This window comes from Leopardus geoffroyi, chromosome A3 (assembly GCF_018350155.1).
Source record: "Leopardus geoffroyi isolate Oge1 chromosome A3, O.geoffroyi_Oge1_pat1.0, whole genome shotgun sequence".
In the NCBI taxonomy this organism is placed as follows: domain Eukaryota; kingdom Metazoa; phylum Chordata; class Mammalia; order Carnivora; family Felidae; genus Leopardus; species Leopardus geoffroyi.
The window spans coordinates 120,494,712-120,520,697 of NC_059336.1; the positions used below are offsets into that span (position 1 = coordinate 120,494,712).

The 25,986-nt window shown below is 52.6% G+C and overlaps 1 protein-coding gene across 3 annotated transcripts in view; it reads right to left on the reverse strand.

Moving 5' to 3' along the window:
* EFR3B (EFR3 homolog B) overlaps window positions 1–25,986 on the reverse strand; it is an 80,504-nt gene continuing 54,518 nt past the window's right edge. The window contains exons 5-23 of one of the 3 annotated variants that reach the window (XM_045447534.1): window positions 22,382–22,503; window positions 21,422–21,571; window positions 20,025–20,159; window positions 19,461–19,539; window positions 18,603–18,708; window positions 18,182–18,343; window positions 17,311–17,422; window positions 16,868–16,919; window positions 14,729–14,901; window positions 14,538–14,613; window positions 13,742–13,903; window positions 12,405–12,536; window positions 10,135–10,202; window positions 9,246–9,373; window positions 8,390–8,481; window positions 5,402–5,450; window positions 4,014–4,120; window positions 2,654–2,703; window positions 1–2,255 (exon numbers count right to left, since the gene is read on the reverse strand). In XM_045447534.1, the coding sequence (XP_045303490.1) occupies window positions 2,150–2,255; window positions 2,654–2,703; window positions 4,014–4,120; window positions 5,402–5,450; window positions 8,390–8,481; window positions 9,246–9,373; window positions 10,135–10,202; window positions 12,405–12,536; window positions 13,742–13,903; window positions 14,538–14,613; window positions 14,729–14,901; window positions 16,868–16,919; window positions 17,311–17,422; window positions 18,182–18,343; window positions 18,603–18,708; window positions 19,461–19,539; window positions 20,025–20,159; window positions 21,422–21,571; window positions 22,382–22,503 (2,061 nt within the window). In that variant the 3' untranslated portion in view covers window positions 1–2,149. Of the gene's footprint in view, window positions 2,256–2,653; window positions 2,704–4,013; window positions 4,121–5,401; window positions 5,451–8,389; window positions 8,482–9,245; window positions 9,374–10,134; window positions 10,203–12,404; window positions 12,537–13,741; window positions 13,904–14,537; window positions 14,614–14,728; window positions 14,902–16,867; window positions 16,920–17,310; window positions 17,423–18,181; window positions 18,344–18,602; window positions 18,739–19,460; window positions 19,540–20,024; window positions 20,160–21,421; window positions 21,572–22,381; window positions 22,504–25,986 lie in introns of all 3 variants that reach the window. The other 2 variants (XM_045447533.1, XM_045447532.1) reach the window with 2 other exon arrangements.

Consider the following 25,986-nt stretch of genomic DNA (forward strand, 5'->3'; position numbering starts at 1 on the left):
TTCCAAAGGTTATTTGCCTTCACATTTTATTTTAAACTTTGTTTCCTAATAAAGAGATAGTAAGGTAAAGAGAAATCTAAGTTCATGCTTATAAATTTGGGTTGAGCATTAGCCAAGAGTCATAGAACCCAGCCGAAAGCTGTGGGGGTGGGGTGCGGGTGGGGCGCAGGAGCCAGGCTCCGTGGGCCTTGTAATCATGCAGGCTCTCTGGAAGCCACAGGCCCACAGCACAGGGGCACCAACCAAGGGTAGAAACTACGGGAACGAGAGTCAGATAGCCCCCTCCACCCAAACCGTTTATTGCACATGTAATGGGAAAGTGCGTATGTTAAGGTTTTCCCAGTTTGGGAAAATACAGATTTGTCCTACTAATCAGGCTTTCATCGTGTGTCTGCACAGGGCTGTGTGCACGGGTGTGACCAGAGAGTGGCCTGAGAAGCTTGCCCTCCCCTTAGTAGAAACATCCTGCTTCTGACCCTTCCCCACACTGCCTAAAATTGTACCCTCAAAAGGGTTTCCTTTGGGTCAAGAAATCTACTCACCCTCCCTCTTTTTAAAAAACAAATTCTCCAGGGAGGGATCATCTGACCATTCACACCTTACTGTGAGTTACATCGGCTCAGAAAAGTTAGGGGACGTTTGCCTGGAAGAGAAGAAAAGGGCTATTTTGGACCATGGGGTTCTGCCACTGGAGGGGGCCCAGGAGACTCTGGAGGCACAAAGGTCCCTGGAGGGAGGATGGGTGGGGGAGGTGGGGGGGGGGAGCACAGCGGCCTACCAGCTCTGCAGCAGCCCCTCCTCTGCACACGGATGGCACTCAGGGAAAATGGAAACCCAGAACCCAAAGGCGTCTCTACTGCCTCTCCCCAAGCCTCAAGCTTTGCCAGCTGGCTGTGATGATGTCCTGACTTCATCCATAGAGTGAAGAGATCATTCCAGTATTAGATGCTGGATCCTTCTTTCCTTGAACGAAATATCCACTAGGTTGACTCCTGACATCCTTGAGATGCAAAGTGCTACTCCCCATAACCCCCTCCCCCGCCCCTTCCCCAGACCAGGCTGGGAGCTTCTCCCAAAGAAAGTGATGTGGGCAGGCCTGCGGGCCCTTGCGGCTCCTCTCATGCCATGCAGAACCAGATCTTCTTGAACCAGATTCTCTCGTTCTGCCCTCCCGCAACCCAGAGGCTATAGAAACATGCTAGGATCCTCAGGAAGAAAGGCATCAGAGAGAGAAAGCTCCACTCAGAGAAACATCTGGAAGGGAGAGGGCCACAGGTGGACCCAACAAGCTCCCTCTGAACGAAGGAAGTGAGAAGATGCCACAGAGGGCGTGACTGTGCCCACTTCTGCCCGCCCGCTCCTCTACAGGAGGCAGGCCGAGCCTGGGGAGGGGCAGCCCTCTCTGTGGCCAGCCTGCCGCCCTTCTTTTTCATCCTTTCCTGCCCCGTGTGGAAGGGCTCCTGTTGGAAGGACTCCTGTTGGAAGGGCTCGATATGAACTAATACTAGAAAGATTCACAAGGACACAACTGGCGGCGTGAGCAGGAGAGTGGAAGGGACACCCAGAGGCCAGAGGCCTCTGGGCTGAGGGGAGGGAATACTCTGGAAGAGCGCAGCCATCTTCCAGCCTCGTATGCCACCACTTTCCAGGAGGAGCTGGGAGCCTTGCCCCCGCTTCCTCTGGACTGCAGTCTGTGCCTTCCTCTGCCTGACCCTGGCTCTGTCTAGTTCCCTCCCGGGGGACTGGCGGCTCTGCTCCCCGGACCCGTCCCCATGAGAGCCCTTGCCATGCTACACCAAGGAGGAGCTTCTGGAGACTCCAGCCTCCCTCTGAAAAGACCCCCATGGCGCCCGGCTCCAGGCTGACACAAAGGAGGAAACAAAGGGCAGGTGGGATGCTTATTGGCCTCAGAGGGGCAGGAGGCTGATCTCCCTCAGGGAAGACAAGGAGGAAGTGGGAGGGCCGGGGAGGGCCGAGAGGGCCCCCCACCCCCCTCCGCCACTCCATTTTGCTTAGCTGGGGAGGTGCTTGCCAACCAAGGTGCATTTTCTCTGAGATCCCAGTTCAATTCCCATGTCCCAGGGGTGGGTTGTGAGGGCAAGCCCCTCCCTCAGACCCCACCCCTACGAGGAGCTCTGTCTTTTGGCATTCAGTATACGCACAGATCCGGAAACTTCATCTCGTAGACAGGGATGGAGTGGTTCTGAGGCTGGCCATAGGCTGCGGTGATGGTGCCTGACGGGCTCGGCGGGGGGCTGAGGCAGGGACACACGGAGGACAAAGGCATGAGAAGCGGGTTCTGGGTCCCAACCCATGCAGTCAAAAAGAGTAGCTGATTTGGGTTTTTCTTCACACAGGGACCAGAGACTGTCACTCCATGGGTTCCTAGGTTTCAAGTTCTAGGATCTAGCTTGAAGTCTAGTTTTACTGAAGGCTTTTTTACAGCGACATCATTGTTTTAGGAAGTACCAGCCCTGGACCCTGGGGCCCCTGGCTCTTTGTGGGGTTCCCTGAGCTGTCTCGATTTCCTTGTCCGGGAGAGCTGGCAGCTGACTGCAGCCCTGGAGACAGAGGCTGCAGACAGGGAGGCCTGGAGACAGGGGTGAGAGGGAGGACTTGGGAGCAGGGGGCCCTGCCCAGGGCTGCCACTTACCGGATGGTGATTTCAAAGATCTGATTGAGTTTGCTCTGCAGCAGTGATGCCTAGACACAAACAGAAGGAAGTGAGCTGGGGGCTCCCTCGCACCCGTGCTGGCTCTTGGGAGCCCACCCGTCCAGAGTCCCGTCTTAGGAAGGGAACTGGTGTGAGCTCATCGACAGCACTTATCTGCGGATCCTGGCTGCGGGTTCATATCAGGGAGGGCCACCCAACAAAAGCACAGACGCCAGGACCACCAGAAGGACCTCAGCAGGCAGTCCCTTAAGGGGCCGAGTTCCTCCGAGCCGGGCAGTAAGGCTTGGTGGGCATATTGTCAGGAGGCTCAGAGCTGGTTTCAGACTTTCCCTTAACTCCAAGGAGCAGCTGTGCACAGTTGGATTAGGGAGGATGCTGCCTCCGGTCCCTTCTGGCTCCAACTAAGCCCACGTGCACAGACAATGAGCTGTCTCAGAGAACCTCAACTCTGAGCTCATGAAACCAGCAGCACCTGCCTCTGGAGATGGGCCATGAGGTTAGAATAACATAGGCCCAGAAAAATCTATATGTATCTACATAAATGATTATGTTATTATTATGTATTATGATATACTAGAAATATATGACACATTATATGTAACGGAAAAGAAAATAACATGTATTTTTACTGAGAGGAAAAATTACAATAAAATAGAAGTTATTTGTGGATTCTGGATGCTTACAATTATGTTTCACTGGCACTAAGATGGCCACTGTGAGTAACAAATCCTGGCCTATAGTCAATTACAAGAAAAGTCTGTGCTCTTCCCTTAAGTACAGACGTAGACATGAGTCCTTCTTTTTACTTATCTGGCATCTTCTCTTTCCAATCTCTTTTCCAGGGCCAGGCTGTTCCACTTCCCCTGGTGGGGTCCCCTGGTTGGAAGCGGAACCCTGTGTTGCAAATGTTGGCCATCTCTCTTAAGCCATGGCTCCTTTCCCCACCACTCCATGACGAGGTGAGCATAAAGGCACCAACCTCACAGAGTTGTCATGAGATTGACATAAGCTAATAAATGGAAGATGCTCGGGTGTGTGCCTAAGTGCTAGTTGCCTACTTGCTATTATAAGTTTTACAGTCTGCTTGACACAGGAGCTCCTGACGTCAGGACTTCTTCCCTACATGGAGATTGTGAGGTTTAAAGGAGTGTATGGCTAATAGCCAAGCCTTTTGGTTTGGGGGGAAACAATGTAGTGCCAGGGCATTATTGGGGGGACCGAATCTCTAATTTCTGGGTAACAAAAGTGTCAAGGTCTCCTAGAAACTCAGTTCCATCCTGGACCTAAAGCCAGTATCTGTTCTTTCCCCAAAGACTTACCCCTGTTGTGCCTCACTCACCCGGGCCCCGCAGTGTGCTGCAATCTCCTCAAAGGGTGCCTTCTGGAACTTCTCCACCACTTGTCGCCGCCGTTCACGTTCCTGCTCCTCGACCGCCACACTGTCCACTGTGGTACAGAGAGCCGAGTCAGGCCCTAGGTCCTGCTCCGCTGATGTGGGGGCAAGGGCTGGAGATGGGAAGATGGGAGGACCCCTCCAGGGGAGCACTGTCTGTGATTGTGGTTCAGGCTCTGCCTTCTGCTGGTGGGCAGGGTGATAGCGGGGCATGGAGGGTGGGTGCCATTATTTGGCCCACGAGGTCTGGATCTTTTCCTGATTCAGCCTGAGAGCTCAGCCACTTTCCTCACGAAAGAGTTTGAGAACTAGGTAAGTGGACCCTTAAGCTGGGCTTTTAAAGCCCTGAGTGGCATTACCACTTGGACTCTCAAAGGAAGTTCCTGGAACAAGAAGTACTCTGGTGCTAATTTGAAAGGGACATCAACAATGGAAAAGCCAGACAGGTCACAGGAGGCAATACAAAGTTAGGTCCCTATGGCCCAGCAGTCTGAGGCTGTCTAGTTCGAGGCTTCGACATATTCCTTTTAGTATCCAAAATGAGTTGGCAAAAATGAAGATGGTCAAGTACGTTCACACTCTATGCACATTCAGAAAGAATACCCTCAAAGACAACAAAAATTAAAACCGTTTGGCATTTGAGAGTAATTTGTTATCAGTTCTGGGAAAAATTCTCTTATTTGGAATACTGCATTGCCCAATAATCCAGATAAATGAGGTACTACATTTTAAGATCTATTGCCAATAAATATCAATTGATTTGCTTTTAATATCTTTCATTGGTCCGCTCGTTCTTCTGTAACACAACCCACCAAAAAATAGTCAAAGTGTTTATACAAAATTGTTTTTTCCCTAACTGGCTGCAACCCTCAATTGATTACTTTTTTTTTTTTTTAAGTTTATTTATTTTGAGAGAGAGTGAGCGAGCAAGCAAGGGAGGGGCAGAGAGAGAGGGAGAGAGAGAATCCCAAGCGGGCTCTGAGCTGTTAGCGCAAAGCCCTGTGGCAGGACTCAGTCTTACAAACCACAAGATCGTGGCCTGAGCCGAAACCAAGAGTGGGACGCTTAACTCACTGGGCCACCCAGATGCCCCGCCACTGATTACTTTTGCAGGCAGCGAGCTGTCAGTAGAGAAAGGGTGGCTTGATGTGGATATGCTGGGCAGCACTACCGATCCCCATCCGGAAAGCAGAATTGATAATTGCAGCTTTGTAGTTGTTGGGAGTTTAGGGGAAGCCGCCGGCCTCCCTGTACCTCTGGGCTGAATCCTGCATCAGGCTGCCCACACCCACGCCTCCCCCCAGGACCCAGCCCCAGCATCCCCTCCAACTTACCGATGGCCTTCTTTAGCGTCTCATAGGTGATCTCCTCGGCAGGCACTCGCTGAGGGAGAAGCAACAGAAGTGTTCAGAAAAGGGGGTTGGAGGTATGGGAGGCAGCCTTGGCTTCCTCAGTTATCTGGCAGCCCCTTTGCTTCTCAAAAGACCGTCCCGATGGGGGGAAACGCCCCCAGGACACCACCTTCTCACCAGGGTCCCCGAAGCTCCCCACGCAGGCAGGCGCAGAGCTCCCCACTGAAGGACAGAACTGCAGTGAGGTGGAGGGGGAAGGTCCCTTCCTCCTCAGAGTGCTGAGAATCACCTAAAAGAACTTGCCGCCCTCACCCCTAGCTGGTCGCATTAAGCCCCGCGGGAAGAAAACACTGCCACACTCAAAAAAATCTGAGAACGTAACAGAAAATATTGGCAGCGAGAGGAAGCAGTTGGCAAATATCTCAAATGTAAATTTCAAGAACTGGATAACACTTTTGAAGGCTTAGGATATAAAATTATCTTCCGAGGTGATTTGAGTATTTACTAAAGGTAAGACATGCTGGGGCTGGTCCAAGGACCTGGGTCCCAGGATCTCGGTCCTCAAAGAGCCTGTTAAAGGAGGTGGCAAATAATGAACCCAAAGAAGGATTACCCCATGGATCGTTGCCTCAGGCCAGAGGCTGAAAGTCATGAGACGTTTGTACCAAGTCCCAGGTAGTCCCCGGTAGACTCTGAGCTGCTCGAGGCGGGACCCACGATTCACTCATCTCCCATCACTTAAACATAACATTAAGTGGAAGAAAGAGACACAGAAGAGAATGACTTCACTGACACAGAGGTCAGGAAGTGACCTGAGACAGGCTAGTGGCTCCCTTTGGGAAGGGGGTCTCTTGGGCAATGACAATGTTCTATTCTCTGATCTGGGTGTGATTGCACGGATACATTCCTTGTGTGAAAATTCACTGAGCTACTGTATTTTTCTGATTTGTTTAGTGTTCAATGGAGGCTGGAAAAGCCAGAGATGTAGGTATTGGGATACAGTCATTTAGGAAATATTCAGTGAACACTGAGTCTGTGCAGGACTCTTGGCTGGTCCCTCAGTAGAAATGGCACAATCTGTTAGCTCGGGAATTATGAGCCTGAGACAGCTGTGCCATCGGTCACTCTCAGGAGTCATCCTCCCTGCACATCCATCCACGCAGCCACTCAGCACTGACCAACGTGTGAGGTGCTAGGGAACTGGGTGGTGGCAACAGAGAAAAGGAAGGTCACTGGTTAAGGGCAGGTAGAGGGAGGCTTATGGAGAAAACAGGACACAAGCTGGGCACGGAGGAGTGGGTGGCTCATGAGAACAAAGGTTCGGAGGAAGGGATTCACACAGGGGATTACAGCAAAGACCGGCAGCTGAAGGGGACCACGTGGGGGAGACCAAGCAGACCAGCCCCAGGGGCACAGTGGCTTCTGCCAGAGAGGAGAGGGAAGTAACATGATCCAGTAGGACCAGTCCAGACTATAAATGGCTCTGAATGCCAGGTACTGGGTTTGGGGCTTGACGAAACCTGCATTTATTGATCAACTGCTATGAACTTGGCATAGAAGGCTACAGGGAGCCAGCACAGGATTCAGGTGGGGCATGGTGCGCTGAAGGTGGAAAGGAGGGTAGCCTGGCAGAAGGTCACGGGGTGGAGGCCCCCACACCCCTGCTTCAGCTACCAAGTCACCCCCGAGCTAGGTGGACTCTCCAGGAGGGAAAGGGACCCATTCTGGTGGCCCAGACGACATTAGAGAGTAGGAAGCTCTGTACACATGCCAGCATTTCTCCTTCCACCTCGCTTTACTCCTCGATTCCTGAGGCTCTCTTAACTTCCGGGAAGGGAGAACCACAACTCTGGAGGAAACAGCAGCCAGCTCATGCTGTGGTCCTGACACATTTGAGGCTCCCTGTCCTGCAGAGCCAGAAGGCCTTGGAGGACACTTGGTTCAGCCTCATTCCCCTCTTCCAATTAGTGTGAGTCAGAGCCTCCTTCCTTCCATAGGAAAGTTCCAGACAAGTGCCCCAATGAGAGAAGAGTTGAGAAAGCAGCTGAGGGCATAGAGGGAGGCTCGGTCCGGGCCCCAGTGACTTCTCCTTGTTCCAGTGCATCTGAGGAAAGGCTCAGGGTTGACATTGTCCTCCATGGTTACACCAGCCCCAAGGGGCAGAAGGCATACCACTCCCCAACCCAAACTGTCCTGGCCTACCCCACCCCCAATGAACATCCTCCTCACTTCTCACTGAAGCTTCCCCGTGTCTCCGTCAATTCCCTTAACGGCAGGAGACACCATTAAACACAAGTGCATTTTGTCTTACAGCTTCACCTCCCTCATGACCCCTTTCTCTCCCCCTCTGCCCCTCTCCTATTTTCATCTCTTCTGCAGAAGTTGGGTATTTTCATTGTGATTCCTTCCTCTCGCTGACTCATGGGCACATCTGCTTTATTTTCTCAGGTAGAGGAAGTAAGGGCAGGGGAGATGCCACAAGTTATTTCGAACAGAAGTTAGATATTCACAGCCCCCAAGAGATGGTGGAGGAGACATCTTGAAGCTGCAACTTGGTCTTTAAAAAAGCACCTCTATTGATCGATATGGAAGAAACACCATGAAAACTATTCTCACCCCCATCTCTCCTATTAGGCCTTCCAATATCCAACATGGCGCATGTCTGCCTCCATTGGAAATGGGGAATAACTACCAGAAAGCCTTTCAAGAGTGATCTGTGTGACATTGTCATGGGAGTGTGCGACCGGGGGTGGGGGGCGCACATGTAATTTTTCCAGATGGAAAGGTCTATGACATATATGATGAGTCAGTAAGAAAATGGGATATTTGAGAAATTTGCTTTCCCTGCAACTTTAAATGGGTTATGCAGTTAAGGAAGCCTGGAACATGGAGCATCTGATTGCATAGGAAGCAAGAGCAGGTCCCCTCGCCTTGGGATGCAGGACAATATATCAAGAAGAGGACACTCACCTCCTCCTTCTCTGGGCTGTTCCTAGATTCCACCTCCACCTGCAGGGAAATGGTTTCTCCAATGCTCTTCCTCTTGGATAAGCGATCCTCATCTGGGAAAGGGAAGCCCAGACGCTAGAGTTCCCAGGGCTCACAGTGAGCCAGGATCACACCTCTAGCACCATCTCCCCCGTCCCCACCTTTGCCTGGCCCACAGTCCTCTGAGGGCTCACTATACACCAAGGCGACAGCTGGTTTATCGAAGGCTGCCGGCCTCCTCTGCTCATCTTAGGGTGGTGGGTTTAGCTCTTCGTGGCTAAGATTTTGAAATCATCAATGAGCACAAAGAAGCTGCTCATGACCAGAGAGCACATGTCACCTGGAGTGAGTGTCATCCACTCACAGCGCAAGTAGCTAGCTGTCACTGGTGAAGCACTTGCTAAAGTGCATTTGCCTTTATTGTTTCACGCACGTCTCACACCAACCCTCTAAGGCAGGTGTGGTTAATCCCAATTTTATAGTCAAGGAACCCGAAACCCAGAGATGCCAGGAGACTTGTCTAAGATTTTTCAGGAAGTGAGCTGCAGAGATCTGGGTCTCTGATTCTACACCACAGCCCATGTGGGCACTTTCCGGCTCAATGGGGCCTCTCCCAGCCACAGGCCAGCCTATCTCGTGGGCCACGTTCCCCAGGGATCCTGCCCTGAGGAGAAGAGGCTGGGGAATCCAGAGGATCTCACTGTGTCTTTCAGCTCTTGGGTGACACGCAAGGTGCCGGGGAGGCGACCTACGGGCACACAAGTCCCTCACTCTCAGGACCCTTCCTGGTGGGGAAGAGGCAGAGGCAGGCTTGGAAGTCCTCGCACGGGGCTCCTACCTGTCAGCTGAGGGATGTAGGGCAGGCAAAGCCTGTCTGAATTGTAGCCGCTGCCCCCCAGGACTTCACTGATCTTGCTCTGGCGGAAGAGGAGCTCAATCACTACTCCATCAAGATTTTGAGACAACCTGGGAGCCAAAGAAGGAAAGAGGCAACCAGAGTGATTTCCTAATGACTCTCCTTGTTACACAAGGAACATCCATCATACAAAATTGACAGGGAAGCAGAAGGAAAAGAAAACCACCCATAGTCCCACCCTTCAGAGACAACATCATTACATGTTGTGCAGAATCCCTCAGCCACGTACTTGTATGCACACACACACACACACACACACACACACACACACAGACACCACCCCACCCCCTAAGTTCCTGTTCTGTGATCGATTTTATCCACCTGTTTCCACAGCACCTGTTTCCCATTAACTTTTCTTCCAAAACATTGCGGTGGAAAGGCCACGGTCCATAAAGCTATATTAATAATATCATAAACCCCTATTGTTGGACATTTTGTTTTTTCACAGTATTTTCCTTGAGTTCCTCTGAGGCTCAAGTGACACTGGCCCACAGACTTCAGTCCCAGAATGCCACCTGGATCGATCCAGTGTCTTGTAGGAACGACTCCTCCAAGATGCACGTCCTATGGGCTTGGGCGAGGCTCCCAGAGGGCATGTCACATACTCTATCGCACAACGCACCGACATGGCTCGAGGCGTGGATTACGGCCACGTGAGGAAGGCCACACTTGACCCAGGACTTCTGGGCCACAGGCAGGGTCCACTTTCAGCCCTTGAGCCCATAGAGGCCTCAGCTCCTGGCTTCAGACCCCTTACCCTCTACTCAGCTACCTTGGGTGTCCTTGATCATGTCCCAAGTATGCTCCTCACCTAGGCCTCTCCACAAACACGTCCTCAGGGAGCATGTAAGGAGCCTCTTTCTTCCTGGTCTCTATCACCTGGAGTTGGGAGGAAATCACATGAGAGCTGGGTTTGCCAGGGAGGGGGAGCTCTGCATAGGCGAATGACGGCGCTCTCCCTCCAAGCAGTTGCTTCCTCCAGCAAACTCCCTGGCAGAGCCCTTTACCGATAGGCTCCTGAGGGATAAACTCAGATCCACAGGGGTCCTCAGGGCAGGCAGACTGCTCAGGCTATCCCCAATGACACATGACATATATGCATTAAGTGTCCTGCAAATGCAGGTGCTTAGCCCCCCAAGGGACTGCGGTTTCTGGCTCCTGTGCCCTACTTCCTTTTTCTATGTGAACAGGAAAAGGGAGGATAAGTCATACCATCCCCCCCCCCCACCCAGGTGCACTGCAAAAACATCCTGAGAGACAGTCACAGGAGGAGTTTCCCTCAGTACCCTTTGCAAATTTTTGACGGGAAAGGTGGAAGTTACCAAGACGCAAGCAGGGGGAGGATAGCAGGTGCACAAGTCTGTGCAGGAGGCGAGGAAGCCACGATGCTGCTATTTTAATGAAGAGGATGTCAGGGCATTGCCTTTCCTGCACCCCCTCATTGGCCCATGCTGGGCGGCACAGTGACACAGCACCCTCCCCCATCTCCCCAGCACCCCCAAGCCAGCTGAGACTGGAGGTTTCCCATTTTCTTTCATTTTGCTAGTGTATTTTAAAGTTAATCGTAGACACTATCCCATTCCACCTGTAAATACTACAGTGGTTTTTATTATTGTGGTTTGCTTTCCTTATTTATTTATTTTTTTTTTTTTTAAGTTTATTTTGAGAGAGAAAGCAAGGTAGGGGCAGAGAGAGAGGGGAGAGAGAGAATCCCAAGCAGGCTCCGCACCGTCAGCACAGAGCCCGATGTGGGGCTCGATCTCACAAACTGTGAGATCATGACCTGAGCTGAAATCAAGAGTTCAACGCTTAAACAGCTGAGCCACCCAGGCATCCCTGTTGGTTTGTTTTTAAATTTTTATTTTATTTTATTTTATTTTAGAGAGAGAGCCCATGAGTAGGGGAGGGAGAGAAAGGGGTTGGGTGGGGGAGAAAATCCCAAGCAGGTGCCACACTCAGTGTGGAGTCCGATGTGGGGCTCAAACTCACAACCCTGGGATCATGACCTTAGCTGAAATCAAGTCGGGCGCTGAACTGAGCCACACAGGCACCTGTTGTTGTTGTTGTTGTTGTTGTTAAGTAGGCGCCAATGCAGGGTTTAAACTCACGATCCTGAGATCAAGACCTGGGCTGTGATCAAGAGTCGGATGCTCAACTGACTGAGCCACCCAGGTGCCCCAATACTTCAGTGTGTTTTAAAATGTCTTTTGGGGACAAATGAGGACATGTGATTATAGATTGGGTATTAGATAGCACCGAGGCATTACCCATAACTTAATCAGGTATGTTAATAGCATGGCAATGATGTTGGAAGGTGTCCATATTTTCATGAGGCACAATGCTGATATATGTAGGGGTGAAAGGACATGATAGCTGAGATTTGCTTTAAAATAAGAAAAAGAAAACAAGATAGATGAAGCAAACATGGGAAAACCTTCATAACTCTTTAATCTGCATGGTTCTACTCACACTGCTTTTGTGATATTTGAAAACTTTCAGAATAAAACTTTTCTAAAAAGTAGTTTCAGGGGCACCTGGGTAGCTCAGGCGGTTAAGTGACCAACTTCAGCTCAGGTCGTGATCTCACAGTCTGAGAGTTCGAGCCCCGTGTCGGGCTCTGTGCTGACAGCTCAGAGCCTGGACCCTGCTTCAGATTTTGTGTTTCCCTGGCTCTCTGCCCCTTCCCCGCTCATGCCTTGTCTCTCTCCATCTCTCAAAAATAAAGAAATGTTAAAAAAAAATTTTTTTTTAAGTAGTTTTAGTCCCAAATCACATGAGAGGCATGTGTACCTATGTCTCTGGGAGTGAGGGCAGCACAGAGGGACAGGAAGTCAAGGTGGGCAGGTAGCAGCAGGTGAGGAAGGGGTATAGGTTCTTGCCTGTGGCCAACCCCACCATGCTATGTCATGTGACCCAGGAGGAAATGCTACTTCTAGTAACTCCTCACTGTCCCTAGTTCTTCCGTCAACCCTTCCGCAATGCCTGGACTGAGCACAGGGCTTATACAATTAAGGAAAAGTTATTCCGGGGAAACCCAGGGTTGAGGGGCTCCTGAGCTGTCGGGGTCACAAGGACACCAACCTCATGGATGTGCTGGCAGAAGGCAGGTACTGTTGTGAGCTGGCTGATGAGGTTCAGGTAGGCTGCACCCAGCGCGTAGAGGGCACAGCGGTTGTATACAGGCAGGTTCTCTTCATTGACCTGGGCCACATCCTGTGGCAACACAGAGGGGCCCTGGAGTTTCTTAACTGACAAATTATACCGGTGCCCCCCTTCCCCCAACCTCCCCCAACCTCCTTTAGAGATGGCCCATTTCTCTAGACTAAGCCTTTTCCAGCATTTGCCCCATAACTTGCTGGGTGACAGAAGTCATCCTCATTACAGCTGAAGTGAATCATCCCTAGAACGATCCATGAGCTGGAGGCTCATAAGTACTTGAGTAGAGGGGTATTGACTTCATTCTCCACTTTGCAGTTCCAGCTTTGGTGACCTTGACGGTCCAAACCTTCATCATTAATCCTACCTCTAGGATGCTGTGTCCTTCAATATAGACCTTGAATGATTCTTGGGGGACCGGACTGGATTGCTAAACTGGGTCCATATGTTAAGTTGAAAAAGAAGCAACAGTTACTAGGGATTGGGACACAAAGGAATCTCAAATTCTAGGCTGAACACCATCATAGCAGTTGGGTTGGCCTTGCAGGATTCAAGGCAGCACTGGTGGCCTAAGATTCTCCACCACTCAACTCTCAGATTTGCCATAATTCGTGCTCCTAGGGTGGGATACGATGCCCACCTAGCTGCAGGACCTTGGAGACCCTGGTCCTTTGAGGTCTGAAGGACCCACCCCAGATCCCAGCATCGTTGACAGTATACTTCCACCCAGAAAGACTCTGCAAGTCTGGAGCCCTCTGTGGTGACGCATGGCTCTCTTAAGAGTCGTGACGGAGGCTTGTTGAGTCTCCAGGTCCCAGGGCTTGGGGGTAGAACTAGGAACATGTATTTTTAATAAACGCTATGGTAATTCTGAGGCACAGCCAGGCTTGGGGATCAGACGATCTTTAGACAAAGTTTGTTTTGGGATCACGCGGAGCTTATAGGAGCGCCCTCTTGACAGTCCTTGGGGTCTCATTCAAACCTTGCGAGACTCAAAACACTAGGGGCTAAAGGGTGTTTTTGAAAGACCCCGTTCCCTGGGTCTCTTTTAGCCTGAGCCATGACTGAAGCACTCTTTGGTGGTTTCCCGAACAGAACCACGGCTTGTGGTCTCTGGAGGAAGGGCCAACCAAGGGTGCCGTATTCCCGGGCTCGGGGATCGCTGTTGAGCCACTTCAACTTGGTGCTGTCATGAGTGCTTGGCCCAAACCGGTCCCCTGCCCTGATCCCAACCCCTATGCGCTGCCCACACCAGGTCCCACCTGAACAGCCAGCACCAGGCGGATGAGGTCCACCACCACCTCCTCATTGGCCAGCTCAATGCTGATGAGGGCCAGCAAGCCGTAGAGCGCCTCGTAGTGCTTCTGTATGTTCGTCTCCTCCTTACAGCTCAGGTAGATGTGTCTGTAGAGCTGCTGGGAGTGCTGGGTGGGGGGAAGGGTGGGGGCAAGGGCACAGTGGGTGGGTGGAGAAAGGAGGGGCAAGGAGATCGGGGAGGAGGACTAATCTGCAGGCGGTGCCACAGCTGGGTGCCCCTCCCACCTCCACCCTCCGGGAAAGGACGCCTTCTCTCTCTCTCTCCCTCTTTTAAGTTTTATTTATCTAAGTAATCTCTCCGCCCAACGTGGAGCTCGAACTCATGACCCCAAGATCAAGAGTCATTCTTCCAACTGAGCCAGCCAGGCACCCCAGGGAGAGCACGGCTTTAGAGCAGACCCCAGTGGAAGCCACTGTGCAGGAGGACACGTCTAAGGAAGGGTGAGTGCAGTGAAACCAGCAACAGAAGCTGCTGCCCAAATCCAGCTGTGTGCAGAGGTCCACAGCCCAGTCCGGGACTGGCTCACCAGCAGTGCTTCTCACTCCGGCCTCAGTGTTGAGGGTGACCCTGGGGGCTTGACCCCCCGAGGGGTCAACTGGTCATCCCCACTAAGCAAACTCAAAGAGGGAGAGAGCCGGCCTGGGGACAGGGGTCAGCACTGACTTGGGGTTTGGGAGGTGGGAGTCCACAGAGCCTGGCCCACCTGGGGTTCCTTGGGCCTTACGGTCACACTTGCTAACCTTCTTCATGAAGACGGTGTCCTGTCGGGAGCACTTGTCCACTTTCAGCTTCAGGACAGAGATGTCGCTAAGGGTACTGGGAGGGGACACAAGCGGTTACTATGGGCATTGTCCTCTCACCTGGGTGTGACATCTATCGGGAGCCTTCTGCCCCATCACACACCAACTGGAGGGGAGACCCCCAAGTTCACCTGATGGTAGAGAACTTGTGGCGGTTGCCATGACGATCAATGAAACTGATGAGAATCTCCAGAACGAAGAGACGGATCTCTGCATCCTCCATGAGGGCGGTGGACAGAAGGCGGTCGAGGAAGTTGCTGGGCAAGGCTGACATCATGTTGTTGCACTGGAAACCTGTGGACACCTGCAAGGGAGCCCAGCACGGGTGCGCTAAGGAACGCTGGCCCTTTCCATGCAGTGAGGAGATGGGGAGCAGCCAGCAGAAGTGGGGTTTAAAGCACCCAACCTCTCTAGCCATCACGCAGCCCAGCTCCCCTTGGCCTCCACCCTAGGCCCTGAATGCCTGTGGCAACTTTTCTGAACATGCCAACAACCACCTAGACAAGTTTTAAGTTGTTAAAAGCAAGCAAGGGCTAAGCACTTGGGGGGGTGGCGGGGAACAGGGAGCCTCTGAACCTAATGTTCCAGCCGTCAGGGCTCAGCTGATGAACACCCGCCAGGAACACAGCGTTGCATTAAGAGCAAGGACAGTCGCAAAGACATGGCGAGGCAGTGGAAGAACTTATAGCTGGGCTGAGGAACCAGAACCCACACAAGGGCAACAACCATTCCATTCCATCTTTTCTATGTGGCCATACTGGGGGTCTTCTGATGAAAGCCAGGGGGCATCAGTGGACACATCACATACATGATGTTGTCAAAGCATTCAAAAGCCGCAAAACGTATTTACTGTTAAGTCCATATTGGAAAATGATGCCTTTGATGACTCAGCAGGCCCTTGAGGATTTAGCAGAGCCTGGTGGCGTCAACAGTAAACATCCACTGAAGGGGGGTGTGTGTGAGTGCAAACCGTCACCTTGATAAGGTGCTGGGTACAGTGAGGATAATGAGAGTAAAGTCAGCAGGAATGGCAGGAGCACACAGACCGAGGACGTAACCAGATGTGGGCGGTGTCGGCATGAAAAGCCTTTATAAAAACCTAGTGAAATGAACAGCATGGGCTAGGGAGAGGGAAGGCAAGGCATGAATGAGAGTAATTGGGCTGTGCAGATTGGCGTGGCTGGAACAGAAACCGGGGCTAGGGATGAGATGACGAGTCAAGGGAGAGAAAGGTGACTGGGGACTTTTTTTTTTTTAGTGTTTATTTATTTTTGAGAGACAGAGAGACAGAGCAGGAGCAGGAGAGGGGCAGAGAGAGAGGAAGACACAGAATCCAAAGCAGGCTCAGCACAGAGCCTGACGCATGGCTTGAATTCACGAGCTGTGAGATCATGACCTGGGCGGAGGTCAGATGCTTAACCGACTGAGCCACCCAGGCGCCCCGGCGACTGGGGATTTTTCTGCCTTTAGTCTGAGAAGTTTGAAACCTAGAGGCACATCAGTTGTAAGCCGAGACCTACTATTTGAAAAGGAGCAACATGTGGGGAACAGTATTTCTAGAAAATTCTTGTTGTGGTTGTGTATTTATGATTGGTGAGGACAGATGGAGATAAGGGCAATGATGAGAATAATCTAGTTGTGAGATGTCCAGAGCTTAGGCAGGACTGTGCATGAGAACACCTGGGGGGCCTGTTACAAATACAGATTCCAGGACCCCACTCAGACTGAGGGCTCAAAGTTTCTAGGGAAGCTCTATATATTTTAACAAGTTGGTCACGGAGATGGCATTTGAGAACAATGAATCTGGACTCCGGTGATGGCCACAAGGATGTAGAGAAGAGGAATGTAAAACACTTATAAAAGGAAAGATAGTGGCTGGGAGACTGGAATGGGCACAAGTGCTGAGGGGGAAATAGGTGGAAGGGACCTAGGCAGGTATTTGGAAGGGGAATAAAAGGCAGGAACCAATAGATTCTAACCCAGTACAGAGACAATGTTTGAGTGACAAGGCGATCCGTAGCTGATAAGGAACCTTTGTGAAAATTTGGAACACATGCCCTGCCTGCCTTGGATGACCCAGGTCTGTGGATGCCTAGACTGCTAGTGAGTTTAACACAGGCTGGATTTCAGCCTCCTATTCACCCTTTTGATTGGGCACATTTGTGCAGTGTGCAACCTGCACAGCTGTATGTGGTAGCCTTCTCTTGGTCCCTTGGGAAGGAGCTGCCTCCTGTAGAGGCTTAGTAGGAACGGGGACAGGAGAGGCTCACCTGAAGGAGGGATTTCAGCAGCATAATCTGGGTCAGCCGGTTCCTGTTCTCTCTGTAGACCAGACACAAATACTCACCAGGATGGTGATGTGGGCAGAGACCCCACACTTGCCTGCCCAGTTCCCCTTGTGATTAGATTCTCCATGAGGCTTATCTTGTTGAGTTACTCAGGACAGTTGACTTGCAGAGCCAGGAAGCAGACCAGAGAATTAATGGCTTGCCCCAAAGGTGGGAGGCAGTTAGTGGTGGGGCAGCCTGAGGAACTGTTGTGGGGTCCAAGGATCCCACTAAGGGCTGCTGAGGGATTTGAGAGTAGAAGGAGAGAAGTGAGGGCATAACCAGGAAAGTCAAAGTGGAGAAAGGGGTCAGCCAGAAAACACTGGAAGGGCAGCTGGGGTGGAATGGGCAAGAGAGGAAAAGGGGAGGACGGCTGGTAGGCTTACCCGGTCTTCCCCGTCTCCATGGGATGATGCAGGGAAGGCAGTGGGACCTTGCTCATGATGAAGAGTATCACCTCGGAGCGCTGATAAGTGGGCAACGTGCTGGCAAAGGAGCCTGCAGGAAAGAGATGGTGGAGGGGGTTGGCCCAGGTGAGGCCCACAGCTGCCAGGGTCTCAGATGAGGAAACTACCGCCCAGAGTGCAGCGGCTGTGTCTCTAAGGAAGAGAAGTAAGGCAAGCAGAGGGAGAAACCTAGATGACTCCAGGGGGCTCTTCCTAACTCCAGCTCCTTCACTTGTCGCCCAGGCTGCGGTTGGCTAGCGTCCCTGGGAAGGAGAGGGGAGCCAACGGTGCTAAGCCAGCAAGGCTCTGAAGTGATGGGCCCTACGAGCCGGAGGGGTGACTCTACGGTTCTCCCCTTGCGCAACTACGTGCACATCCGTGGCCTTTCCCCTTTCCTCCTTCCTGCCTTTTCTCTTCCTTCTCGCCTCCCCTCCCATCGCTCCAACGGGGAAGCATCAGAGAGGCCGGCCGGGGACTGGGGTGCAGAAGAGCTCGCCGCTCTCAGCCTCTGATCTGAAGTCCAGCCCAGCAACCCACGGACACCGCTCTGTGCTCTCCCTCAGGCCAGAACCGGGCCAGGCCGTGAGCCGTGCGCGCCGCTGACCGACTCCATTTTCTCCAACGTCCGCGAATAACGCCAATTGGCCGGAGGAGCGGGTGACCCTCTTCCCAGCGCCCCAGCGCGCCGCTGGTGGAGGCCGCCGCCCGCCCCACCCAACTCCGGTCGGACCCTGCAGCGGCGCCCGGTCCCGCCCACCAGGCCCCGCCCCTCGCCGGGCCCCGCCCACTCAGGCCCGGTCCCGGGGCCTACCTATGGTCTTGATGACGGCCTCCTGGAACATGCGCTCTTCGTGCTCCTTGATGATCTTGGTGCCCAGGCTGATGGCCCCGTCGTAGCTCCCGGTCAGGGCGTAGTCGATGCTGAGCCGCAGCTGCCTCAGTAGAGTGTTGAACATCTCCAGCACCGTGGGCCCTGAGCACAGTGGGTGGGAGACCCGAGATCCAGGGCTGGAACCCTCGGCCCCCGTTCTCCCCTGCCCTGCGTTCCAGCCAGGGGCTTCCTCTTCCTCTGCACCCCGCCCCGGCTGACTGCTTTCTAAGAAAACCGGCTCTGACGCCTCCCAGCGCTCCCTTGCCCTTTTCTGGAAGGGGAGGCAGCCTCCTGCCAAGGGCGGCTCTTTGTCCTTGGAGGCTTCCCAGCCCCCACACGCTGTCACCCAGGGCCCCCTTACCGACAGAGCCGGTGGCGGCGATGACGGCAGCTTCCGACAGGACCTCCACGATGCCCGCCCGCACCGTGGCCGCGCTGCGGCTGTTGGCATCCAGGTGGCTCAGGAGCTGCTGGATAACCAGGTGGGAGTGCTGCGGCTGGGGGGAGGAAGACGTGCTGGCCCCAAACAGCAACCCCCACGCGGCCTCTGCGCCAGGGCAGCCCTCGACTGGGACCCAAAGGCCGGGGTGGACAAAAGTGAGGTCCTGAGGCGGGCGGGCACTGGAGGTGGTGCCCAGATACCCTGGTTCCTTCTCCTCAGTCCCTCTCCCTTGGTCCAACAGGAGCAGAGCCCAGTCCCGGTGGCCACCTGGATTTCCACGGTTGTCCTGGGCCCTTCCGCCTCAAGTGGGTCAAAAGTCAGTTTTAAAATATTGTCTTCCTTTTCCTCGTTCCCGGGTCCCAGGTTATATTGATAAGGGCCACCGTAGGCCACAGGGTTTATTTAGTCCGGTGCTGCATGAAGCGTAGCCCAATTACGGGGGGATAGTACAGAAATTGAGAGTAAGTGTTTAGTAAGCAATGTGAGAAGGCCATGCATGGCAGCCAAGTGTGGTCTGTGGGCTTGTATTTTGCATGAGTTTTTCATTTACTTTTTCTAAGAATTCTCACTAATTGTATTTTCGACAGTATTGATCTGTGCTGTATCAGAAAGAAAACGAAAACTGCCCTTCCTCTCAGCTAGAGCGAGCAGCACGTGTAGACACCTAGGGGCTCAGGAGAAGTCACAGAGGACAGCTGGCTTTCTCCTTTGGTGCACTGTCCTGCTCCCAGAGGTGCCCTCGGCCAGGAGGACAGGCTGGACAGGGAGCCACCGTACCTGAATCGAGTACATGATGATTTTAAAGCAACGGATGGCGAACACCTTGGGTTCCCAAAGAGAATGGTTGTCCAGATGGCTGTGCAGGAGAAAACATGGGGGGACGACTATGAAATGCAAAGCAACGTTGGGGAGGAGAGACAAACTTGCTGGCGGAGTGGCCTCCCGAGAGACCCAGCCCCTCGCAGGGCTCCCCGGTAAGTGAGGAAGGGCTTGTAGGTGGCAGTGAGCGGAAGGAATGAGGGACCCCCGGGCAGTCCCACAGCAAGAGCTGGAGGCAAGCCGAGGAACAGAATTCCACCGCTGTGGACTCAGGAATGAAGCCAGGCACCCAGCTTCAGTTTTGGGGGCCTCCTACCAACTCTTGTCCCCGACACCGCGCACGGCCACCGTGTGATGGCTTCTGCTGTCACAGCGCAGGGCACGCAGGCACAGACAAGGGACCGACTTAGCCACGGCAGGCACCACAACCGTAACACCTCTTTCCCCTGTCTCCGAGTCAGCAAGATGCCAGGACCCCGACCGGTTCTCTGAGGGCTGGGGCTGGGGGCAGGGGTCACTCACATGAGGACAGGCTTGATGGCATTTTTGATGTTGCCAAAGGCGGCCCGGCCCAGCAGTTCCCGAAGGCACCTCTCGGCCAGCTCTGCTGGGTTCTCCTTCTCCTTCTCTGGCGCTTGGAGGGGCGAGGGGGAGCGGCTGCGGAAACACGCGGCGTGTGGGTAAGGGACAGAAGGCAGAGCCGGAGTCGGGTTTGGCGCAGCCTGAGTATCTGCACTGCATCCTGGCAAGTGGTGGCAGGAGGACAGGCGGGGATTTGACGTGGGCTACATGAGGTAGCTCCACGAGGGAGACTTCATGGCCGTCGGGAGATTAAATAGGGTAAAGAAGCCCAGGGTGGAGGAAGATCATGAGAGAAGGGGTCAGATTATTCTCTTTCTGGAAATCCATGAGGACAGGCTTGATGTGCCCCTGTGGGAAGGACAGATACCCTGCGCACCATGGGCCTGGTGAGGCACAGACCACGAGTGTCTCCGTGCCCCCCAAGCTTGGGAAGGAAAAAGATGAGGCACACAGAGTAAGAGAAAGCAAAAGAAAGTGGGCGAGAGGAGGGAGGAAAAAGAGAGGCATGGTGGTTACCTCAGATGTGACTCAGTGGTACTGAAGTCACAGGGGCTGGGCCCAGATCTGGACAGAAGAAGAGGCCCCAGGCCTCTGGGCCCTGAGACCACCAGAGACCACAGAGGGAGCTTGTCGGTGAGGTGCGATTCCAGGAACAGCCACCAGAGGGCACGTTATTTCCCTCCCCTCTGTCTCCTGCCACAGGCTCAAAGGACAGAGGACCTCAAACAGCCTCATGCACCGCCCGGATGCACAGCAACAGGAGTCTTTCCCTGCATCCCGTTTTACAGATGGGAAGAGTGAGGGGCGGGGACAGAACGAACCCCATGTCTGAGGGCTCCCAGATTAAAACCCAGGATCTGCCACTTGTGTCCAGTGGCTGCTGGCTGGTGAAGCATGTTTTAAGGGCCCGAAATAGCATTAGGAAGTGAGGGAGGAAGGAAGGTCAGGAAGGGAAAGTCCTCAGTAATAAGAGCCATGAAAAGCATTTAAAAACCTCCTTGGCCTGCTGCTTTCAGAGGCACAGAGGTAACCCGACTCTTGGTCCTTTGTGTTCCTACCAGGAGACACTTACCCCCAGAGAGCCCAGCACAGGTACTAGCCTTCCTTCATGAATGCAGATTTTAGGGGGTGCAGCAGGCTGGCAGAAGGCCAGACCCGAGGCTCCTAGGGAGCCAGCCTTGGACTCACTGCAGAACAAGCCACGGAAGCCAAGATCACTGGCCTTTTAGCTAGGCTTTTAATGACCAGCCCGAGCCGTGTGGTTCCCAAGCAGATGGGAAAGGCAGCCTGGGAGGGCTGCGTGTGTCACTGCCCAAGCTCCAGCCTCCCCTGCTTACCTCTCTGCCTCCTCTACGTGCTGCAGATTGAAAAGCAGTGATGGGACAATTTTGTCCATGTGCTGTGGGTCCCAGATATTGGCCTGTAATTCATCGTTCACCGTCTTCCTCACCACCCCTTGCAGACCTTTGATGCCTGACATTCTGATTCTGTAAGGAAAGGGGCAAAATGCATCCAGGTAGTTCCCGGGCCCCGAGAAGCCCAGTGTCTGCGGTAAGGAGAGGCGAGGGCATGGGGGGTGGGATGCATTCGTCCACCCAAAGGCAGGACGGAGCTCACCTTCTACCCTTCATGTGACCCAGCCCCTGGCTGGCTGGCTTCCTGTGCTGGTGGGCGCGAGCCCAGGAAGCCACGACCCCTGGCCTATCCTGGAGATTGCCAGACTGCCCTTGCCCGGTACCACTTGGGCTTCATCTCCTCCTCGTTAGTACCCCTCTGGGTTTGTTCCAGCTTGAGCCCGGTATATAAAGGCTCAAAGTATGTCAGGAACTGATGAAGCAGAATGCAGCGATATGAGCAACTGACGGGGGAGGAGGGGGTTTGGAAGGAGAGGCACAGAGCTGCCAGACTCTGGGCACAGAGTATATACTGTGATCGAGAGTGGCGAGTGGGTGTTTCTGGGTGTATAAATGCATGTACTTCTGAACGAAAGAACACAGGTATGTGCACGTGTATATGTGTGTGCTGTTGCTGGCTCTCCAATTTGGCTCCCGGGACCATTACTTTCCATCTGCTCCTCTTCTGTGCCCCAGAAGGTTTTCCTTTGAAAGCCTGTTTTGGGAGCCCATCTCTGCCCACTTGCCCACTAAGCCCTGCCAGGCGCTCCCTTCCTCCCCAGAAACGTCAGAGCAGAGGTAAATACTGATGAAATCAGACCGCGCACTCCGGGCTGGGAACTCTGTAAGACCCATCGATGCCTTTGTCATTAGCTGAGGGGTCCCCTCACTTCCCCTACTCACTTAGTCTTGATTTCCATGTCATCGTGGCTGGAGTGGCACATTTCACTGAAGCGGGACACAAAGAAGTCATAGCTCCGGTGATAGGATGGGGTGTCCTCCTCGATGTTGGCAAACTTCACAAACTATCCGGGAGGAGAGAGAGAAGTACAGGTGAGAGGTGACCCAGTGCGCTCTGCATGTCGGGCTCTAGGCTCTGGGACTTGCCGTCCCCTGGCCCCCTGCCCTAGTAAAGCCACGGGACACATGCATTCCAGGAATTGGCTCTGGTCCACTTCCCAGAGCACACGCGGCCTGGGTTCCAAATCCTGCTCGCTCTTCCTGTCTACACTATAAGACTGGACCCCATGGCCCTTCTTGGCCCTTCCCTGCTGAGGTGAGCAGAGGATGGAAGAGGTGAGGACGTGAAGGCGTCTCCCTTAAGCTCCTGCCCCATCCGCATCCAGAGCTGCACCAAACACACAGAGGCCGGAAAGCAGTTAGGGAGTCACCGAAACAGCCAAAGCCAATGTCAAACCATACCTCAACCCTTTAGAGCGAATTCTGGGGAATCAAGAACAAATCTGAAATGCGATTTAAAAATGTCATTCCATTGGGGCGCCTGGGTGGCTCAGTCGGTTAAGTGTCCGACTTTGGCTCAGGTCATGATCTCGCGGTTCGTGAGTTTGAGCCCCGCGTCAGGCTCTGTGCTGATGCCTCGGAGCCTGGAGCCTGCTTCGGATTCTGTGTCTCCCTCTCTCTCTGCCCCTCCCCTGCTCATGCTTTGTCTCTCTCTGTCTCTAAAAAATAAACAAATGTTAAAAATGTCATTCCGTTTTATTGCTTAAAATTTGAGCACATTTTTAAAGTTTGCCCGTTCAGTTCTGTTAAGTCTTGCTCAGGGTTATCAGCCGCTAGATTCCTGCCGTCACCCGGGCTGCACATTTCCCATTCTAAATAGGGACTTGATTTCAAGGGAATCCCACGGAGAAGCAAGGATCATGGACTAAGCGGGGTTACATTGCTAAAAATTAAGTATAATTCTTATAGGTTATTTCGTTTAATGTTATAAATTGAGTGCTGCGAACGACTCAAAAGGTTACGCTCATAATAAAATCTATTCTCCATTATTCTGTCTTGTGTTGTTAATTTTTGCCATCATTTGTTGGTTCTAAAAGGATATGCTATTATTTCTAAAATTACCTAGTTAGTGCGCTCATAATATTCATTATCGATTGCCAGTCTATTTCTCTATTTAACTACGAAAAATCTGTTACCTTTTCCTGGATGACAATTAGTAACTTCCACAAAATCATTAGTTATTCTTTCACTAATAAATATGCATTTATTTTCTGCCGACTCAGAGAATCTCAACATACAAGGCAGATAAGGAGATCTTTCTTGCCAAGTTAACATCTAAAACGTTTACATCCATTTGAAAGTGAATATTCTGAGATTAGCAATAAATCCAAATGGCACTGCTTGCATTATCGATGTGGTTCTGCACAAGAGGTGTCGTGGTCACCGATTAGACATGAGTTCAGGAAGTCTAGAAACAACAATCAAGTCAGCCTTTGGCTACATGAACTTTTTTTTTTTTTTTTTTTATTATATGAAATTTATTGTCAAATTGGTTTCCATGAACTTTTTTTTTTTAATGTTTATTTTTTTTGGGGAAAGAGCATGAGCAGGGAAGGGGCAGAGAGAGGGGGACAGAGGATCCAAAGAGGGCTCTGCACAGACAGTAGCAAGCCCGATGTGGGGCTCGAACTCACAAACTGTGAGATCATGACCTGAGCTGAAGTCAGACGCTCAACCAACTGAGCCACCCAGGTGCCCCCCACCTTTTAAATGTTTATTTACTTATTCTTGAGAGAGAAAGAGAGCACAAGCAGGGGAGAGGCAGAAAGAGAGAGAGGGAGACACAGAATCTGAACCAGGCTCCAGGCTCTGAGCTGTCAGCACAGAGCCCGTCGTGGGGCTTGAACCCACGACCTGTGAGATCAAGACCTGAGCCACAGTTGGACGCTCAACCGACTGAGCCACTCAAGGCACCCCTGTCTGAGACACCCCTGAGACAACACAGGATAGAAAACACGCATGGAGATACCTTTTCTACAACCATGGGTGGCCTTCTAGACTGGGCTAACAGTTTCTTCTGAACGGTTTCTTTTAACGTCCCTCACTCTTCCCTTCTGGGGCTGTCTGCATTCCTGGATGTTTACTCTTCTGCACTCTTCTTCCCCCAAACTTAGTTTTGAGTCTTCTTCTCAAATTTTACTTTTGACATAACAGTTCTCCCATTTGAGTAGACAACGGTCCCCCCCTACGCTGCTGGGGCCGCTGTTGGACGGCCATCTCCTTGCTCTGCCTCTGGTCATCTGCGTGACTGTGGACAAGTTGTGTAAGTTCTGAGCCACGGGTTCCTCATCTGTAGAGACACTGGGACCTATGTCACGGGGCAGACACTGGGATTAAATGAGGGGACGTAGGCCGAGTGACCAGCACAGTGCCTGGCACGGAGGAATGCTCGGGAAACAGTGCTGCAGTGACCATGGTGACAGCGGCTGAGTACGGTCTGGTCCATCAGCCCCAGGACTAGGCAGTGTGACCCTTGTCCTTTTCGTGTCACCAACACAGGCTCAGCCAGGCAATCACAGAGGAGGAGCTCAGATGGGCAGCATGGACCGTGCAGGCAACACTCCTCGAATGTGATGTCTAGGGATGTGGAGAGAAGAAACCTAGTCGTAGCCACCCCCAGGCCAGGCCCCCTGAAGCACCATTCAGGGACTGAGGTCATTTAGTGCAATAAGGTGGGACAGAGCACAGCTCCCAGGGGCAGGAGGGTGGGGCTGGCATGGGACATCCAGCAGCCATCACTGCAAGACCAGGAACAAATCGGCCAAACGTTGTTTTTCTTCTCTTGCAAATGCACACGTCATCTCTTAGGGATGTGAATAAAGTAGAGATAATTAAGAAAAGCTCCCTGAGTGCCTGGCCTAACAGGAACTCTGGTTTAACCCATACCTTGTTCTGTCGGAGGTCCTCCAAATATTCAAAAGGCACGGGCCCTAGTAAAAGCTATTGGTAGGTAGGCATTCGTATCAGGTGGAGTCACACCGGGCCCAGCGTGCCATCTTTCCCGTGGGGTGTGGATGGCAACGGTATGCAAAAGAAGCAGCTAACACCTCTGATCTAAGTCATGACAACGTTAAATGCTTCCTTCCCCCCCTCCCCCACACACACTTGTATTTAAATTCTAGTTAGTTAAGATACAGTGCAATATTGGTCTCAAGAGTAGAATTCAGTGATGCATCACTTGCATAAAACCCCCAGGGCGGGGCGCCTGGGTGGCACAGTCGGTTAAGCGTCCGACTTCAGCCAGGTCACGATCTCGCGGTCCGTGAGTTCGAGCCCCGCGTCGGGCTCTGGGCTGATGGCTCAGAGCCTGGAGCCTGTTTCCGATTCTGTGTCTCCCTCTCTCTCTGCCCCTCCCCCATTCATGCTCTGTCTCTCTCTGTCCCAAAAATAAATAAACGTTGAAAAAAAAAAATTAAAAAAAAAAAAAAAAAAAAAAACCCCAGGGCTCATCATAAGTGCCCTCCTCAATGCCCATCACCCATCTAGCC